At 32.2% G+C, this 20,010-nt stretch overlaps 1 protein-coding gene across 1 annotated transcript in view; it reads left to right on the top strand.

Moving 5' to 3' along the window:
• FCHO2 (FCH and mu domain containing endocytic adaptor 2) overlaps positions 1-19,571 on the top strand; it is a 152,213-nt gene extending 132,642 nt beyond the window's left edge. The window contains exons 20-27 of the mRNA XM_051992371.1: positions 3,175-3,304; positions 8,517-8,628; positions 9,522-9,677; positions 10,122-10,254; positions 10,968-11,167; positions 12,610-12,674; positions 16,614-16,778; positions 17,151-19,571. Of these exons, the coding sequence (XP_051848331.1) occupies positions 3,175-3,304; positions 8,517-8,628; positions 9,522-9,677; positions 10,122-10,254; positions 10,968-11,167; positions 12,610-12,674; positions 16,614-16,778; positions 17,151-17,173 (984 nt within the window). The 3' untranslated portion in view covers positions 17,174-19,571. The remainder of the gene's footprint in view (positions 1-3,174; positions 3,305-8,516; positions 8,629-9,521; positions 9,678-10,121; positions 10,255-10,967; positions 11,168-12,609; positions 12,675-16,613; positions 16,779-17,150) is intronic.
• The last annotated feature ends 439 nt before the right edge of the window (positions 19,572-20,010 follow it).

The raw sequence follows: 20,010 nt of genomic DNA, 5'->3' as shown, positions 1-20,010 counted from the left end.
TTAAAAAATTGTCAAAAAGAAGGAAACAACTTCACGCCAAGTGGATTTACAAGTCATTTAAAGAACAAATAGTAGCCATGGTATAAAAACTGTTCCAAGAAAAAATAGAAGTAGAAGCTACTCTACAGACCAATTTTATAAGTTAGACATGGTCAAAGAAGAGAAAAATTAGAGAAAGAGAAGTATATGCCAAGTTCATTTAGAAATAAAGCAAAACAGTTAAACTATATGTAGAAAATGATTCACTATGTGACCAAATTGAATTTTTATCAGGAATGCAGGTATCATTGACATTAAGGAAAAATTGCTCTTAAGCCCAACAAAGATTGCAAAAATGTTTCAGTAGATGCAGAAAAATCCTTTCACAAAATACAACTCTCATGTTCTAAAGCTTAGTATGGAAACTCCTTTCATTAATATGATCAGAAGCATGTATTTATGGATTTTTAAAAATTCAGTTATATTTTATTTTTTCCAATTACATGTAAAAGTAGTTTTTAGCATTCATTTTTTTAAGATTATCAGTTCCAATTTTTTTTCTCCCTTCTCAAGACAGCAAGCAATTTGATATAGATTATACATAATATAATCATTTCCATATTAGTCCTGTTGTGAAAGAAAAATCAGAACAAAAAGGAAAAATCATGAGAGAAAAAAAGCAAATTAAAAAAAGAAAAAAATTGTAATGAAAAGCATGTATTTGAAATCAAAAGCTAGCACTATTCAAAAACATAACAACATAAACACTAGCTACTTGCTCCATTTTAAAAAGTAAGCAAGATGTCCTATCTCCGCTAATGTTGTTCTTAGAACTACTCGCTCTTAACAGTAGGATGAAGAAAAAAAAAAAAAACTAAGTGGACTTTGGCACATGGGAGACAAAAGTAATCTTATTTGCAGATGACTGATAATATACTTGGAAAACCATGTAGTCAGTAGAGATTTTACAAAGAACTTGAGAAAATCTTCAATTTCAGCCAACACATAGTATGGTATTCATTGGCTTTGATGAAAGGTGGATATAGGAAAAGATTGTGGATAATATGATACAGGAGTTAGGAATGATAGAAGCTAAAGCCTTAAAGACTACATTGAAGTCTCAGACCTATAGAATATGAATATTTTCTTGACAGGAGAATCAGGAGTACAGGATATAGCAAGCACCAAATAATATCACAAAAAAGAGACTAATTATAAATTTAAAAAATAGATTTTCAGTGAATTTTTTTACATTGCCGAATTTCTCTGTTACAATATTAATAGCCATTTTCCTGTCATTTTCCTAGCTCTCCTTATTTCACTTTGCCTCCATATATATAATTCTTTCCATGCTTCTCTGCATTTATTATAGTGACCATTTCTTGCAGCATAATTTTATTTTATTAAATTCATGTTCTGTGATTTGTTTAACCCAATTCCTCACTTGATGGGCAATTACATTGTTTCTACTTTTTTGCTGACACAAAAAGTGCTTCTATAAGTATTTTGTTATACATAGGGCCTTTAAAAAAAAATCATTGAACTCATTATTTGGGTGTGAGGGCGATATATGCCTAACAGTAGATTCTCTGAGTCAAAGGATATTTGAGTAATTTTAAAGTGCTTTCCAAAATGGTACTAATTCAGTTACACCAACTGTGCATTCATTAGTGATCCTGTCTTTCCATAACCCCACCATCATTGATTATTCCTGGTTTTTATTTTATTTGCAAATTTGTTGCTCAAGATTTTGTTCTGTCATCCTGCTTATTGTCATAAAGACCCTGTTAGTCCTCATTCAAGGTCTTTGGTGATCAAAAAAGACAATTGACCCAATTTTATTGGATACTGTTAACCTAAATGATAAAATGATCATGCTTGGAATTTTATTATTTTAGTTTACCTTAATTTCAATCACAACAGTGCCAGAATTAGAAAATAAAGACATTTATCTAATACTAGGGCAGGCAGTAAGATGCCTATGCAAGACCCTTAATGTTCTGGCAGATTCCTAAATAAAATGTAAAGTATGATCTGAAGCTGGCTAGATGTGGTAGGTTAGGTAAATTAGCAGTTATCAGTCAGTTGGGACAGGGCTGAGATCTATACATGAGTAAATTAACTTCCCTAGAGAGTGAGGTCATGGCCTCTGGAAGTTAGATCCAAAGGGTGGCTGTTTTAGATGGGGAGAAAAATAGGGCACTGGAAGGGTAGATGGCAAGATTGTCTATATAGGCCTTGGTTTCTTGGATTGTTGGATAAATTAAAACTTGTTGTCCAGATGCTTATATATCCAATCTAATGGATATTCTATAGAATTCTTCCCTCAATACATATATAATGGGACACATACTAAGAAGGGACAGTGAGAGCTAGCTAGACCCAGAATCGAATAGGAGGAAAGCAGGCTGAATTGTCTTTGGGAAATTACATAGTTCTTTTATTGACTCCAAACTTCACCTTGAAATAAAGTTAATCTTTTAAAACACCAATGGTTTTCCACTGATATTTGTTTTTGAGTGATAGAAGAATTGGAGGACCACCAAAAGACAAGGGAGAAATGCATGATAGATGATAACTGGGGGAGGGAGGGGAAGAAGAATCAGTCATTTGGAGTGAGAGACAATCAATGGACAGCCTGCATATTCCACTGATATTCATGCAATGCCAAGAGAATACAAGCAAGACAGCTAGCACATTGGATGGACTATTATGGTGTATTTATGGTATGATGTGAATGAAAACATCCTAGGATGGGAAGACATAGTTGCATTGTTATTTACATTGTTGGGATGTGAAGTATATTTCCCTGTTATAAAGTCATAGATTCATTAAATTATTGGAATATTATAGGAAAAAGACCCATTTCATTATCTAGAAAGTAAAATATAAAAATAACTGAAAAATCTCTAAATTGCTTGTATTGGGACAATTGAAAAGCTTCTTTTTAGATTAGCAGCATATATGGTTGTACAGAAGGAGCATAGTTGGTTCCATAACTCATCTGAATCTCTTTAATAAGTCATATTACAATAGAGTTCCTTTATATTTAAACATACAAGTAAGGAGAAAAAAATCTCTTCTTACCATAGAATTGTTAAGTAGGTTCAGTAAGACTTTAATGTGACTTTAATATTTTGTAAAGTTTAAGCATAAAGTTTTTAGTGTTTTGACATTTAATATTTTGTTTTGAAGCCCAGGCCATTTAGCCCACCAGTGACTTCTAATACCAGTCCACCTCCTGCTGCTCCTTTAGCACGGGCAGAAAGCACCTCCTCCATATCCTCATCTGCTTCTCTTAGTGCAGCAAATACACCAACAATAGGTAAGTAATTCAAAAAGGGAGGCAAGTGATTTGTTGAATTTTCTCTTATTTTAAAAAATATATATAAACTTTAAAGTTTTTTAAACACTTTCTCATCTAGATCTGAAATTTTAGTACTTAAAATATAGCCAAGATTTAATATGTTGAAATTCAGGTGGTTTGAAGTAGGTTTTTATTCTGAAATATTGCTTTTCAGAGTTAATCCATTGTCATATCTGATATAACTGCTTAGCTAGATTTTTCTTTAAATATGAGTGTTTAGGGGGGAAAAATCACATTCATATTGTTCAAAAGTAAGTGGAGGTAAGATATTGAAATTTCACATTCAGTCTGAGAAAATATAGTAGAAACAAAAAAAATTGTTTCTTAAAAGTATGTGTGGTACTATATCTATGGGAAATATGTGTATATTCTTCCTAAATGTGGCATAAATAAAAGCATAGGTCTTTTTCCAAATTTTTTACATTTGTATCTTAATATAGACATATAGAGTGTTCTATTTATTTATTTATTTTTGCTGAGGCAATTGGGGTTTCAAGTGAGTTGCCCAGGATCACACAGTTAGGAAGTGTTAAGTGTGTCTGAGACCAGATTTGAATTCAGATCCTCCTCACTTTCAAGGCTGGTGCTCTATCCACTGCACCACTTAGCTCCCCCTGTCCTTTTATTTTTAATGATATTTTAAAAATAGCTTATTTTTTTAAAAATAAGTTTTTACAGAATTAATATTTTAGTATTTGTAAAAATTTAGGTTGGGTTTTAACAGAAATTAGGCAGATGGGCTGAAAAAAATGACTACCTCTTTTCCATTATATATTAAATATTAGGTTTTTTTTTTCTCATGAAAATAGAGATATGTGGTGGAAATTTATAAGCAGTTTTGTAAATAATTTGGGAAAAGATGAGCAGTAGAAGGTGGGTGATGGTGATGAAGTTAAAAAGTTTTATATATATTATATACATTTTATAAACATTCAGGGATTCTTGTTATATTTAAACCTCTTGCTGAATATTTGCTTTTGTATAGATTTTAAATTTTGATTCCTTTTGCCCTTGAAATTGTTTTGCTTTCTGCAACATTTTGTTTTATTTAAATATGGTAGAAGATGATAATTTCATTGGAATTCTCTCTGAAATTGAAAAGCAGTCTGAGACATCATCAGGTATTGTACCAGAAAAAAAAATTACATGTTAACTAATTATCCTAAAGTGTACTTAAAATACTTGCACTTTGTGGCCTATTTCTTTTCCAGCGATGTGTGGTGTCATAGAAATAATGTATAATTCTGAAATTTAATAACCTCAATTTTGTATTAATAATGTTTTGTTGATATTCCAGGATCCATTGAAATTTGGCATGTAAATTACAAAAAGTTTTACCTTAGTGCATTACTTAAATGTAAGCTCTTTTATCCCCCTAAAATTATGAAGAATACTTGACATATTGTTAATATTATGTTTTAACAATTTAATCAGAATTTCTAATTCAGCACCTTTGTTGTAATGAAATTTATTAAAATGAATACACTGGGAGAAAAAAATAAATATATGCAATAACTACAGGACCTCTTAGAGATGAAATATGACCTCTTTCCAATGTCCTTTGCGGATAATAAGTAACAAGAAATAGATATTGGAGGAAGAGGAAGTATCATTTGATAACCTTTCAGGTATCTTTGATAACCTTTCCCACCATCTAAGCTCTTGGATCACATTTTATTTATTGTTTTATTTTGATACATTATTTGAAAGTTCAAGTAGAGAGAGGCTGAATGTTTTGTTTTGTTTTTTTACTATTTTATAGAGAAACAAAAAGGTGCAACATTTATAATGTAAACAGTAGACAGTCAAGTTAATTTGCTAATGAACCAAGAGACAGTCTGACAATTGATCAGATTTTTTTTCCCTCTGGGCATGAAACATCTTGGTTGTATTCAACTCTTCTTTGTTATATAGTTATCGTAGTGGGATTTTTACCTATATTATGTTTATTACTTTTTTTCAAATCAAGATTCACTAGCTCTACTAAAAATGTAGATTGTATAAGGCTAAGAGTAGTGAACTAAGGGGGTAGCTTTTAGAGACAGTGGGATGGATTGAAGCAAAGAACTGAACCTAAAATGTTGAAGCTGTGGGCCCTGTCTACTGAGCAGGGAAATCTCTCTGATCTCAGACCAAGCAAAAGCAAAAATAGATCTGATTAAAAGAGATAAGAAAGGAAACTATATCTTGCTAAAGGGTACTACCAAAGATAATGAAGTAATATCAATACTAAGCATATATGCTCCAAATATTGTAGCATCCAAATTTTTAGAGGAGAAGTTAAGTGAATTGCAGGTAGAAATAGACAGCAAAACTATATTAGTGGGAAATCCTCCACCTCCCTTTCTCAGAACTAGATAAATCTAACCACAAAATAAACAAGAAAGAAGTTAAGGAAATGAATAGAATTTTAGAAAAGTTAGGTATGAAAGAAATCTGGAGAAATTTGAATGGGGTTAAAAAGAAATATATTTTTTTCTCAGCACTTTATGATACACAAAAATTGACCATATATGAGGACATAAAAGCCTTGTAGTCAAATGCAAAAAGACAGAAATATTAAGTGCATTCTTTTCAGATCATGGAAAAGTAGACCAAAAACTTATTGGAAACTAAATAATGTAATCCTAAAGAATAGGTATGTCATGGAAACAATAGATAATTTCATCCAAGAGAATGGCAATAACGAGACAGCATGCTAGAGCTTATAGGATGCAGCCAAAACTGTTCTTAGGAGAAATTTTGTATCTCTAGATGTTTAGATGTATAATAGGGGATTTTCTTAATTGGCTCAGGCTTAGGAGCTCTAACTTACAGGGGTATATTTAGAATCTTTAGGAGAAACATCAGTGTCAGCAATAAATGTCTCACTGAATTACCTTATTACGGTGTTAATTTACTCTTTTTTTGGCAAAGCATATGGGGTTAAGTTGACTTGCCCAGGATGACACAGCTAGTGTCAAGTGTCTGAGGTTGAATTTGAATTCAGATCTTTTCAACTCCAGTGCTAGTGTGCTATCCACAATACCATCTAGCAACCCTATTGCCCTATTTGAATAAAATAATACATAATTAATCATGGTAATACTTCCTGTTATAAATATGGGAGAAAAAGGCAAAAATTATTGAAAAGAGAACAATTTTGTAAGTTTCTTTTGATCCTGGATATGTCAAAACAGTAATAAATGTTATCCTTTATACTGTAAGTTGTCATATGTGAAGGTGACTTAAAGAAAAGCTTTTTAGCATACAACTTCTTAATAATAAATTATATGCTTGGTGTGGAAGTAAGAAGCAGTAGTGTAGTTCCCCTGTTTCCCTCAAAATGAACAGTCCTTAATTACTACCTCATTACAAGATTGGTAGGACAAGAATTGACTGGGACATTTCATACCAGTTGCAAGGTATGAGCTCACAAAGATCTGCTCCCTTTTTTCTTAAGAGATTGGTTCCCCAAAAGGATTTGCAATCGTCAGTGCTGAAAAATTATCTATGCATATATTTGTAAATAAAAAGCTATTTTTAAAAAAGAGAGAGATTGGTTCCTCTAATGCCTTGTTGTTTTCATATTAAATTTTCAGTCACCTTTAATTTTTGACCATCCAAAATTAGAGCAAGCAAAAAATATTCAGTACTTTGCTTCCCCAAATGTTTTGATTGTAGTAAGAACAAGACATAAGTTTTTGCAGTTTTTTCACAGAGTGAAGAATTTGATGAGGGCATACTTTCCTCCCCTTTCAAAGCATGTCAATTAAGATTTTAAAGTTTAATTTCTGTCTTTATTTTTCATTTCCTTCTAACTTTTCCCATTATGATTGTGTATTTTGAAAGAGGGCAGTATTTATGAATTTTTTAGTTTTTACATTTAAAAGAATTTTAAGCAGCTCTTCTTGTTTTTGTATTTTCTAAACATTGAGTTCTTTTTTTTTCCTGTGAACTTGATGTTATTGTTAACTTTTTGTTCAGATTTTAGCCATCCCCACTTTGTAAAAAATTTCATTCTTCACTTAACTTTTTTCACACTTAACAAAACAGCAGAAAAGTTTCTTCACTTAACTTTTTTCACACTTAACAAAACAGCAGAAAAGGCTGATGGAAGATATTGTCACCAAAATTAACATCCTAGGTTTTTCAAAGGTAATGTTGGTCCTGCAATATAAATAATCAATCTAGTTTTTTTTTTTTAACAAGAATTATTTTATAAAGAATACGCTTTCTACAAGTCTTATCTGTATGACTTTCTGGTTATATAAGGGTTCAATTTATCTATTTTATAAAATGGCTTATAAGAGTTAAATTTGTAGTCATTTTGACCTGGAATATAAGCATTATGTTAAAAATCCTTTAAAAGAAGAAAATGTTATTTAGTAATTTTTTAGAGACAAGATGTATTGAATGTCCAATAAAAAGCCTTGCTCATATTCAAAAGGATCTTATTATCTGATTAGGAAAACAAGATATATATTCTGTGAACAAGGCAGTATTAGCTATCTTTCTTTCTTCTGGAAAAGAGGAAGATAGTAGAATAGAAGGCTAAAGGGTTTTTAGAAGATTGATATTAATTGGTTTATGGAGGTAGCATAGCAGTAATAGATTCTCTAATCTTTCTGTTATCGTAAAGGTTTTGTGTGACCACTAAATAGTATGTGATAAAATGAAGTTATTTATTGCTCTTTTAAATAAGGGCAAAATGTGACACCAGTAGAAACAGGATAAGTAGAACTCTGTTATTTTTTTTTTTTACTCTTTTATAATTTAACTAACTTCTTAAACTGAATGTATTTATAATCTGAATCATCATTCCCCATTTACAAGACCTTGAAATATGAAAAGTTAACCTGTTCAATTTCTGCCTACTGGTATTTAGAAAGATTTAGTTTCTGTTTTCTTTAAGCTATGTTGGTTTTAAGAAAAAGTTTTATGTCTTTTTAAATGCTCTTTTTAACCCTAATTTATTATTTTTTTCCCTTTTATGTCTTTTTTGGTCTTTCATATTAAAAAGAAAAAAAAGTGTGTCAGATTACTCTTTTTTGTCTTCCAATTTGTGTTTTTGTTGATGTCTTTTTTTATGCTCCAGATTAATGCTTTGGACTTCACTGAAACTTAACATTAAGAGCATTTGTGATAACTTACTAAGATGAATTAAACATGTGGTTTATGTATATTTTAGGTGTTTCACGTGGTCCCAGCCCTGTTAGTCTTGGAAATCAGGATACCTTACCTGTTGCAGTAGCCCTTACTGAATCTGTGAATGCTTACTTTAAAGGAGCAGATCCTTCCAAGTTAGTCAATTCTTTACTTTGCAAATTGTATTATGAATATGGGTTGGTTTTTTTGTATTTTTTTGTTGTTGTTATTTAACTTTTTAAAAATTAGATTGTTAGTTAGTGATTTCATTGGTATGGGGAACTTTCCCAGTGAGGAATTCCCTTGATCAGCACAAGTCTTTTGTAACATATAGTCTTGGAGACTTTCCTGGGATACTAAGAGGTTATTAAATCATTTGCCTATGGTCTCAAAGACAGGTTTGAGACTCTTGGTTTCCTTTATTCATGGCTGCTATTATTACATTGCCTTTCGTTTTATCATTTTAATTGTAATATACCATTTCATACTAAAAATTGCCAGTGAAATCAGTAGTTAAATTATCCACCCTCTTGGCCAGTTCTTCCCTTGCCTAACATTACATATTTGTAGGGCAGTCAGAGTTATAGATATAGTATAGCTTGGGAGGAGAGTCAGCCTGGCTGGCTCACTACATGGAAATATAAGTTTTGATTTATTGCTAGTAAGACTGTAAACTTTACAACAGAGTTACAATGTACTTGCTTAATATAAAGACTCTTTGGCCAGCTTTGTCTTCTTTCTTTAAGGAGTTAAATCTTCCTTAGAAATTTTTTGTGAAAGTGGTTCTTATTAATATTATTTCCCATTTCATTTATTTATTTATTTGCATTTATGTTTGCACCCATATCTCAAGAAATGATAGCTGAATGAGCAGGGTTATTTCCCATAGACTATAAAGCTTTCACTTGGAATCACTTTTATGATTCAAATTGACAAGCTATTCAGCCGCAAGTATCAGAAAAATACTTTTTTTGTATGAGTCGTTAGCAGGTTTTTCTTTTAGATAGAGCAGCCTTTTAAAAAAATTCTCTCTTAAATTGTTTTTCAGGTGTATTGTAAAGATTACTGGTGACATGACAGTATCATTTCCAAGTGGAATTATTAAAGTGTTCACTAGCAATCCCTCTCCAGCTGTACTCTGCTTCAGAGTTAAAAATACAAGCAAACTAGAGCAGATTCTTCCAAATGCACAACTCATATTCAGGTTTTGTATACTTTACTTGTCAAAAAAAAAAAAAGATTTAAAATGGGATTTCTTTATTTTTCAAGTAAACTCTTTTAGGCTTTGAAATAGTTGGCTTACATGTGAAATGCCTTATAATATTTAAGTAGATATCATAGTACACATTTGTATGTCATTAGCCTTTATTCTGCTTTATGACCTCTTATCTGTGACATTCTTTCCAGATACTGTAGGCTTCCCTCCCATACTCTTAAAAATTATCTTTATTGTAACCCCTTCCTGACAAATTGTTACTATTATCACATGCTTTCCTTCGGTGCAACTTTTTAATCTCATTTTATGGTTCCTTTTCTCTGTACTTACAGATTAATCTTATGCTTATTATTTAAAATACAAATGATAAATAAATTTCTCTTCTAATGAAACAGTTCTTTCTTTTCTTTATATCTTAATGATTGCAAATAGTGATCCATCACAGTGTGATTCCAGTGCAAAAGATTTTTGGATGAACATGCAAGCTGTCACTGTCTACCTCAAAAAGCTAGCTGAGCAAAATCCATCTGCTTCTTATTATAATGTGGATGTCTTAAAATATCAGGTAACTCTATTTCCTTTACCCTTTTGCAGAACAATTTTAAAAACTTTGCATCCATGTTAAACTGACTGAAATATTTTGATAAATAATGTTAAGACATACGGACAGTTGAGAGAAGTTGTCATCTTCATTAATAAACTAGCTAGCAGAATAAACATCATGATAAATATTGGTGTATCATTTATTCTTCTTTTACATGTATGTTTCAGTATTTTTTCTTGCTTACAGCTATCTGGGGTTGTGTTTACTTGTACACGTTGTTGCTTTTTAAAAATAAATCTTCTGTACATACTTGTTAAGAAAAAATAGTTCCAGAATTTTTAAAATGCCTTTTATCAAGTCATCAAATTCAGTTAACTTTGATAGTGAGTAATTATAGCATTGGCCACAATGGCAATACATTCTAATATGATAACTTTTGAGTCAGATTCATTCATTTTGCTGTAGATCAGTGAATCAAAAGATTGAGAATAGGAGATAAGAATCATAACATTGAGTTTTGTTGCAATCCTGACTTAACTCTTTCATAATGTTTTTTTCCCCCTTATGTGCATTCATAAAGAAGGCTCTTAGATTTAGAAAGATATTCGTAGTGATATCCCTAAAAATGAATCTATTTCACTTTATTTTCTAGTAAATTACTTTATTGATTTTTATCATTATTAATTATTAATTTCTGTAATTACTGATTTTTATAACCTCTTTCTCTTTTATAGGTATCATCAAATGGTATCCAGTCAACTCCTCTGAATCTTGCTACTTACTGGAAATGTAATACCAGCACTACAGATGTTAGAGTGGATTATAAATACAATCCAGAGGCTATGATTGCACCAAGTGTGCTTTCTAACATACAGGTGGTAGTACCAGTGGATGGAGGTGTCACAAACATGCAGTCACTTCCCCCTGCAGTATGGTAAATTAAATTTACTATTTATTTTTTGCCAAATTTCTATTTGTAATACTGGCAGTACCCAATTTACAAAGGCCTTGAATTTCAAAAATTCATTTACAAGTAAGCTATTTGGAACCTGACTCCCGTTTTTCTAGTAACTTGAGTAGATATCCCTTAAGTTCTGGGGTGAGCATAAAGGCTGCTTATGTTCCTAAATTGTTTCACACAAGTTTTTTTAACTAGATCTGTTCTATTTAGTGAAAATCATAGGGAGACTGCTTATAGTTTCTAATGGAAGAACTTTCTGACAATTGAAGGTGACTGAAAATGTAGTAGGTTGCCTGGTTGGGTGTTCCTGCAGGTGTTTGGAGACTCAATTGGAATTGCTAAATACATATTTTCCTTCTTAATAGTTCAGTTCTGTTCAGTTCTTTTCCTTCATGGATGGACTATTTCCATTCTGGATGGACTCCTGCTTATCATAGGGAGAAAAAATGCTTCATTGGCACTGGTACCTCCAAGGGATCAGTACAGATAGAAGATGGAGGACTCCCTATAACTACTACATCCACTGAGTCTTCAGTCAAACCAGGGCTCTGATAAGCAAAGAGACCATGGAGAATGTAGTATACTTTTTCAGAAGCTTTAGTCTCCAAAGGACTCCCAGCTAGTGAAGTGATGAAGGTGGAAGGCAACAACACATAATAATCTTCCTTGAGTTGAGTTCTTTAGGGTAGGGGATTCCCCATTCTTAGGATATTTGGATTCTCAAAAGAATTTGTAAAAGGAATAATTATGAGCATCTAATATGCTACCTTTCAAGCCAAGTGATGCTACTGCTGGAAGAATGTAACTTTTAAGTTATCTTCCAGGGTCCTAGATTTAGAGCTGAAAGGAGCTCAATTCAGTCCTTTTAGTTTACAGGTGAATAAATGAAGCCTAGAGGTTTACTGTGGTCAAGGTCACGCAGACAATGATTAGAAGAGCTGAGGTGACAGTCTAGTATGCTTTGCACCTACACAGCCACTCATTGATGGTAGATTTGTGTTAGTTTCTGAACACCTTTCTCTTTGTAACCAATATCAGATCAGGATAAATTAAATAGCTTGTGTATACTTTTCTTAGCCTTGGAATAACAATATGTTATCAATTTTTACTAGCATATACCATTTCCATCTTATAATAGCAAATTTATTATCATAATTACATACTTACATATTTTTATATAACATATTTTTTAAAAAGTAGTCTTCTTGAATTGCACATGTTTAACTTGGATTATTTGCTGTCTAGGGAAGGGAGGGTGGGAAGAAAAGGAGAAAAATTTGAAACACAAGAGTGAATGTTGAAAACTATCTTTGCATGTATTTTGAAAATAAAAAGCTTTTATAAAAATAAATGTTAAAAAAAATGTGAAAACCTTGAGAGCCAAAAAAAAAAGTCATCTTATATTCTTACTACAGGAATGCAGAACAAATGAAAGCTTATTGGAAATTGTCAGGTATTTCAGAAAAATCAGAAAATGGAGGTAAGTAAACATATGACTATATTTTTCAGTGTGAAGTCATTGGAATAGATTAGTTATATTTACAAGGGCCCCTAAAGGTCCTTCCCTGAATCTTTGTCCCTTAGTCCCTACAATGCATTTGGTTTCTACTTTGATTGGTGACAGACTTTCAGAGAGGTGTGGGCTCTCCTCCAAGCATGTCTGTTCAGCCACGAAGAAGGTGGACAAGGGTCTCATTGGCCATGAGAAAGCTCACAAAGGTTTAGTAATTAGCCTACATTTTTGTAGCTAATCAGTAGCAAAGCCAAGATTCAAACCTAGGTCTTCTAATTTCTAGCCACTACTCCTCACTTCTCCCCAATATAATTCTGGTTTTGGAGGTGTTTTTTCTGTAAATCTTTAATCAGTATTATTATTCTAAAATATTAGTTACCTGTGCAATATTAGGAAGAAATGTTATTTATTACAAAAGTTAAAGAAGTAGAACAAGTTAGTACAATTAAATTGCCAAAATTAAAATGGTTTTAATCATTATTTAACTCCATTCACTTTTGTTCTCTCAAACTACTGAGAATTCACATTGAATCTTCCCAGTGTTAATAAGCAATCTTGGCCTAAATAAACCTCTACAAATTCCTGGACAAATCTCTTTACTGAGGGGCTACTTTATTTTATTGCAATTTGGTATCACAGGTTCTCTGCCCTTTGCCAAACTTACTTCTTTTTGGATCCAGAATGAAAGGGAGAATGCTTTCCTGGATGTTTCTCTTCTAAAGCTTCCCTATTTTTCTTTCATTTTTAGTTTGTTACTGAGATAATTTAGTTTGTAACTTGGGGGTGTTTCTCTTCTAAAGCTTCCCTATTTTTCTTTAACTTTTATTTTTTTACTGAGATAATTTAGTTTGTAACTTGGGGTACATCTATCTGCTCTTTTTTTTTGCCACGTTAACCAAGTGGAATTTATAGCCTTCATGATTTCATCAAATACTTGTTATTGAATTGAATTTCTAATGAATACAAAATTAACATATACATTCACTTTTTTTCTTCTGCTAAAATAATCCTGTTAAAATGTTTAAGTATCTTTGGTAGCTGTTATAGTTTTTATAGTTAAAATTTTTCCTGAAAATTTAAATATGATACTATCATAATATAAAAGTCTAGAACAAAGTTTCCTCACATTTTTCTAGAGCTCTGACTTCATTGTTATGGGAAGTGCCTTATATACCCAGATGCTAAGAGTCACAATTCTTTGTCTCAGAGAGGTGTATAAAGAGAGCTGTTATGTAGTACATGTTGATAAAATCTGAGATTTATTTAAAACTAGAAGGAACCAATTTAACCCTTTATCTCTAATTCATAAAATTTTGCTAAGCAAATATTACCTGCTTTCTAGGTGAAAAACATCATGGATCCTGTGCTGATTTGTTTAGGTGTTCCTTCTCTTCCCTAAATTGCTTATGATCAAGTAGGAGGGAAATATGTTCCTATATAATTGAAATAAACTATTATATGTTCTTAGGTAGGTAGCCATTACAAAGGAAAGAAAATCTATACTTGTGAATTTTCTTTAGCCTAGAGACCTTCAGAATTTTCTTTAGTTAAATATCAGAAGATATATGTCAAGAAATGAAAAACTACCTCATTAAGATTCACTAGTAGCTTTAGTTAAATGTTTAAAGTAACTCCAGACCAGATTATAGAAAACTAGAATATACTATTAGATATAATGTTTCTTATAAAAAGACAAGTGTCTAATTAAGAGGATTAGAAATTTTGAACTTGATGTCAGTTCTTCATGTCTTGACCTCTGCCTATCATAATGTTTGCACATAATTGGGTGATGTAGCCAGAATAGTATTAAAAATTTTTAAGGAACTGCTGGATAATGTTTGCAAAGACAAACATAAATGGAATTGTCATCAAGTGTTCCTTTCCCCTTGCTGATTTTGTTCTTATCTGAGGAAGATGGGCTAGATTGGGCCGGTAAGGGAGAGGGCAAGATTTCTAGCCTTGTGGGTCTGTTATAAATTGTATCTCAAGGAATGACATACCTAGTACCAGACTTTATTTATTAAGCACTGATTATGTACAAGACACTGTAATAGGCTTTTGGGACACAAAAACAGACAAAAAAGAAACAGTTCTTTCCCTCAATGGGTTTATCTTGGAGGGATGGGGAAAAGATAACTATATGCTCACAGAAAATACAAAGTCATTTTAGAAGAAAGGAAGCATTGAGAACTGGTGGGACCTGAAGAACTTTTGTCCCTGAGCTGAACCTTTAAAGAAACCTGGAGTCAAATCTAAGAAGCTGAGAGGGGCTGAATGAGCATGTTTCAGGCAGATTAGCATAAACTAGATTGGCTGGAAAGTAGCATGTGTGAAGCAAAGTAGATGGGACTTAGATTGTGGAGGGATTTAAAGGCAATGAACAATAAAAAATTTGCCACTGTCAAGACATTCATCAAAATCACAAAGTTTTTTCCTTGGCTTTTCCATCAACACTAAATTATCATATTTATTATAATTTGGTTTTTATTTTTAAAATTTCATCCTATTTCTATGAATATAGTTTGTTTCTGTGTCACATTCTTTTCTGAAAAAATATCCCTTCCCTTTTTTTCCAACACAGTGGTCCATCCTGTGTAGTAAAGATTATAGTAAAAAAATGACAGTTCAGAAGAGCTAACCAACATATCCATTGCACATATTCCATGCCTATGGAAAGAGCCCTCTCTGCAATGAAGAAAGGGAGGTATAATTTTTCAGCAGAACCAAGCTTAGTCATGATAATTCATAGCACGACATTCTGTTTCATTCTATTGTTCCTTCTTTTTACATTGTTTTGGTCATTGAGTATATTGTTTTCTGGCTCTGCTTCATTCAGTATGCATCAGTTTGTGTGATTCTGCATCAAGAGGGCTAGACTTAGGATTTGTTGGTGTTGGGAACTCCCCTTTGGGAAACATAGTCAACTAGTGCAGATCCACACTTGCTCTTTAATTTATGGTTTTATGAAGTTGCTCTAACAAGTGAAATTTCTTGCTCTATAATCATACAGTTGGTATGTGTCAAATGTGGGACTTAATCTCATTGTTTTGATTCTAAGACTAGCTCTCTGCCCACAATGTTATGCCTTCTTCTCTAATAGATAGAACTCTGGAGACATATCAGGATCCTGTAATGCTCCAGATTTAATATAATGAATATTAATTATATACAGCTACTTAAGAGTTCCTGTAAGAGATTTCTAGTTAATAAAACATTAGAACTACTTTTATTTTAATAACTAAACCCTGCATTTGAAAGAAGTTAATGGAAGGTTAGTGTTGCCCTAACACTTCCAAGTTGCTAGTAAAAACTTATCACTTACCACCCTTTTAATAATTCATTAACAGTCATTATTTCCTTTTGACTTCACCTCTTATTATTCCTCCTTTGTTCTTCCTTTAGCTATCTTCTCTTAAAGTTTTTCCTGCCAGTTCATTCTTTCTCTTTCTCTCTTCTTCTCTCTCCCTCCCTCTCTCCCTCCTTACCCATCTCTCTCTCCCTCCTTCTCCCTCTCCTTCCCTCTTCCTCTCCTCTCCTCTCTCTCTCTCTCTCTCTCTCTGTCTCTCTCTCTCTCTCTCTCTCTCTCTCTCTCCTCTCTTTTCTCTTCTCTCCCCCCCCTTCCCCCGCTCCTTCCCTTTGTCCCTTCCCCCTCCTCTTCCCCCCTTCCCCCCCCCCCCCCACACACACACAGCCTCCTTCAATACTCAACATAAGTCAGGTAAGAAAGCTGTTTTCTGGAGTTGCTGTTCAGATGAGACTCTTCCAGAACTTAGGTTAACACAAGAGCACTTAACTCTACTTGGTTATTTTATGAAAGTTAAAGCCAAATGTGTTTTGGCTCAACAGACTGTGTTTTGAAAATGGTGCAGCCATTGTTTATTGTTCACATTCTGTGTTTCATTACAGGCTCCGGATCTCTCAGAGCAAAATTTGATCTTTCAGAAGGACCCAGTAAACCTACAACACTTGCAGTACAGTTCATTAGTGAGGGAAGTACCTTATCAGGTGCTGACATTGAGCTTCTAGGCACTGGTTATAGGCTTTCCTTAATAAAGAAACGTTTTGCTACTGGTAAGTTATGAGATTTTGAACCTTTTAATTCACTGAGGAAATACTTGCATGTTTTCTATCCATTTCTGAAGACCCTTCATACAAATTGAAATTGGAAGGCAAAGAAAATTTTTTTAATTTGTAAAGTGATATATAATCAGTGGCATAAAGTTGAAATGTTCCTGACATGTTAGATAAATGCACACATGAAAGTGGTTTTTGTGCTTAACAAACTATATTCATTTTAGGCTAAACCTTCTTCTGGTGTCTGTATTTTAAACAGCTATGAACTTGAACTCTGTATCTAAAACAACATAGAGATTTCCTTATTTGGGGTATAAATGCTGCACTGTTTTGGGAATCATAATTGCAAAGGGTTGTTTGTATTTTCAGGACGATACCTGGCAGATTGTTGATGTCCCTGTGAAAATTGTTGGATCAAAGGAGTACAAACCTGCTCTTCTGCATTAACTCTACCTTCCAAACACTATCTTAACATGTATTCGATATATTTTTATCTTTGACCTACTTTGGAGCTGACTACAAAACCTAAAAATGCACTTTTAATGTAAGTCATTTGAAAGGAATAGCACTGAAGTGATCTTCAACACTGTAAATGATCAATATTCAGGAAGTACATTTATTCAAATACTTAGTGAAATAAATTTATATAGGCTGAAAGTCAAAATAACCAGTTGCTATATTAGAAAAAGAAAAGTTATGGCATAAACATCAAACTTTTAAAAATTGAAGGAGAGCAAGCACAAACTGTTTATAGCTCTCCATAAATTTTAAATTCCAAGGTAGTTTTACAGGTTCATCTGTTTGATGTTGGATGCAAGCAGAACAAAAATGCAAAATTTGGGATAATGTCAACTTAACCCTCTCGTTCACATTGTGTCTATGTGCCATCAGAGAATAGGCTCAGAGTTAGAGCATGCAAAAAGGATAATTTGATTCCCATATAACATATATTAATTAAGTGTAAATGGTGTTTTATATAAGATTTTTAAAAAATCCTCAAGTGCAATGTGTTTAAAAATAAGCTTGCAAAGGACAGCAGAGAGACTTACTTCTGCAGTTAGTTAACTTTATGGAAGTTGTGATTGTTTTGATGAATTAATGCTGTAGATTTAATTTATTTTTATATGAATTACATAATGTGTGCCTTTAAAAAAAAAAAAAAACAACAGAATTGTGCCTGTCCACTTTGTGTTTATTAATGTGCCTCACTTCCTTTCTTAAAGTCTGGATCTTCTATATAGAAACTTGGATGGTTAAAGTTCTTCATATAAAATACAGACAGTTTATAGTCCCTTTGGGATACAGAAGGAAAATTAGGATAACTGGAGTATGCTCTTTAGTTGCATTTTAAAATACTGGATTACTTCTTTGTGGGGTAATTGCAATAAATGTAACTACTGTAAAAGATGAAGAATTTTTAATATGCTCACGGAAAAAAAATTGCCTTCAGTTATTTAATTCTAATCTCAACAAAGATGTATGAATTTTAAAACATTCTGGAATAAAAATAATAACCATGTAACTGATTTTTAAACTGTAAACTTAGCATTTCCCTTTACTTCTTGTTCATTATTTGAGATTTAAGTGTTCATTGGCTATGTGTTTGTGAGCATAAATGTACTGTTAGTGAGGAATAGCATTTTAGAAAGGCTCATCTCTGGCAGCGGAGGAAAAAATACTGCCATTTATGTTCATTTTAAGCAAGTGGGAAAAAATGCTCAATTAGTATGTTGTTAATTGCCACACAGTAAAAATAGGGTTTGGAGTGATGCATTTATTTAACATTTCTTAAAATAAGCTACTAACTTTGATAGCACAACACCTAGCAGATTTTACAAATAAAGCTTGATCAAATGTAAATGTAAATGAAATTATATATAATGCTGAAAACCAAGGTCCTTCATTTTACATAGTAGAAGCAATAATATATTGTATTGTGTGCAATTTTTATAAAACCACTAATTGGTCAGTTATGCTTTACAGAAATTAAGACCTATATTATCAGGCATTAATGTAAATTCTTTTACACACTAAATACAGTAAAAATGAAACACCTCACTGTTAAATATTATATGTGCTTTTTTTTTTTTTTTGTTCATTCATTATTAGAAAATTTTGGAATAGATTTGACTGAAGCAATACACACCCATCATTTGCTAAAATGTTAATCTTTGCTAAATGGTGAGGATAAATAGTATAGGCTTTCTAACTCCTCTTGTGCTACTTTAATTGCCAATTGTGGTCTCTTACTGGAATCTGTTTTGCTGTAAAACTGCTTATTGGGCAGTTAACATTTTATTATTGGAATCCAGACATTATTTTACTTGCCATGTTTGTTTTAATCAAGTATTGCTTAAAAGTTCTAAATTAGTGGAATGGTTAAGTTTCATTACATTTTAACTACCAGTCTTCACCCCATGTATTGACACACGAATTTGTATTGGGTGCAGGTTACAATTTTGAAGCCATACAAGCTTATGTTGCTTTTTCACTGTTAAAAACCCATGAATGGTGTCCAAATGCCAGTAGATATTCATTGAGAAATGTATTTAGCAAGCTGGTCCTTGCTCTTATATACAGTGCTATACTTTGTACCTGTGTCTTAACCAAGAATTTGTAAACATAGAACTCTTAATGAATCTGAGTTTTTATGGATTGTTACTACTTTGGGTTGTAATTAGAACAATGCAAATCTATCTTACAAAAATTTGTAAATATCTGATTTTTTTTCATATAATGTAAATTTTACATAAAAGTTGCACCCTTAATAAACATGTAATATATAATTTATCAACAGTGTATTATTGTTTGTACTTAAAATTTTAAAAGACTCTTAAGTGATCATAACAATTACATCACATATCCAAAGATATATCAAAAGGATAAATCACTACTTAATATAATTTATAGTTATTTTTCATAAATCAAAGAAATTGAGATATACTGTATTTATTTTTTTAATTACATATAAAAAAATTACAGTTATCTCTTCCACATTGTGGCTTTCCCCATCATATGGGTTTTATACATTATGGGTTGGTTTAAGAAATTAAGTGGGAATTTTGGGGAGAGTTTTTCAGAAGCCACAGATGACAAGTGAAGAAGGCCAGTAGATGATTCAAAGCCTATAATCAAATACTTAATCCAAATTTTACAATAAGGTACTATAAACACCACAAAAAAGAAAAGATTCAGACTTTTTCTCTCTGCCACAAAGGAAGACTCAAAA

The sequence above is a fragment of the Antechinus flavipes genome, chromosome 1, assembly GCF_016432865.1.
Source record: "Antechinus flavipes isolate AdamAnt ecotype Samford, QLD, Australia chromosome 1, AdamAnt_v2, whole genome shotgun sequence".
In the NCBI taxonomy this organism is placed as follows: domain Eukaryota; kingdom Metazoa; phylum Chordata; class Mammalia; order Dasyuromorphia; family Dasyuridae; genus Antechinus; species Antechinus flavipes.
Note: the sequence above shows the minus strand (reverse complement) of the source record. Positions and strands in the feature narration are given on the sequence as shown.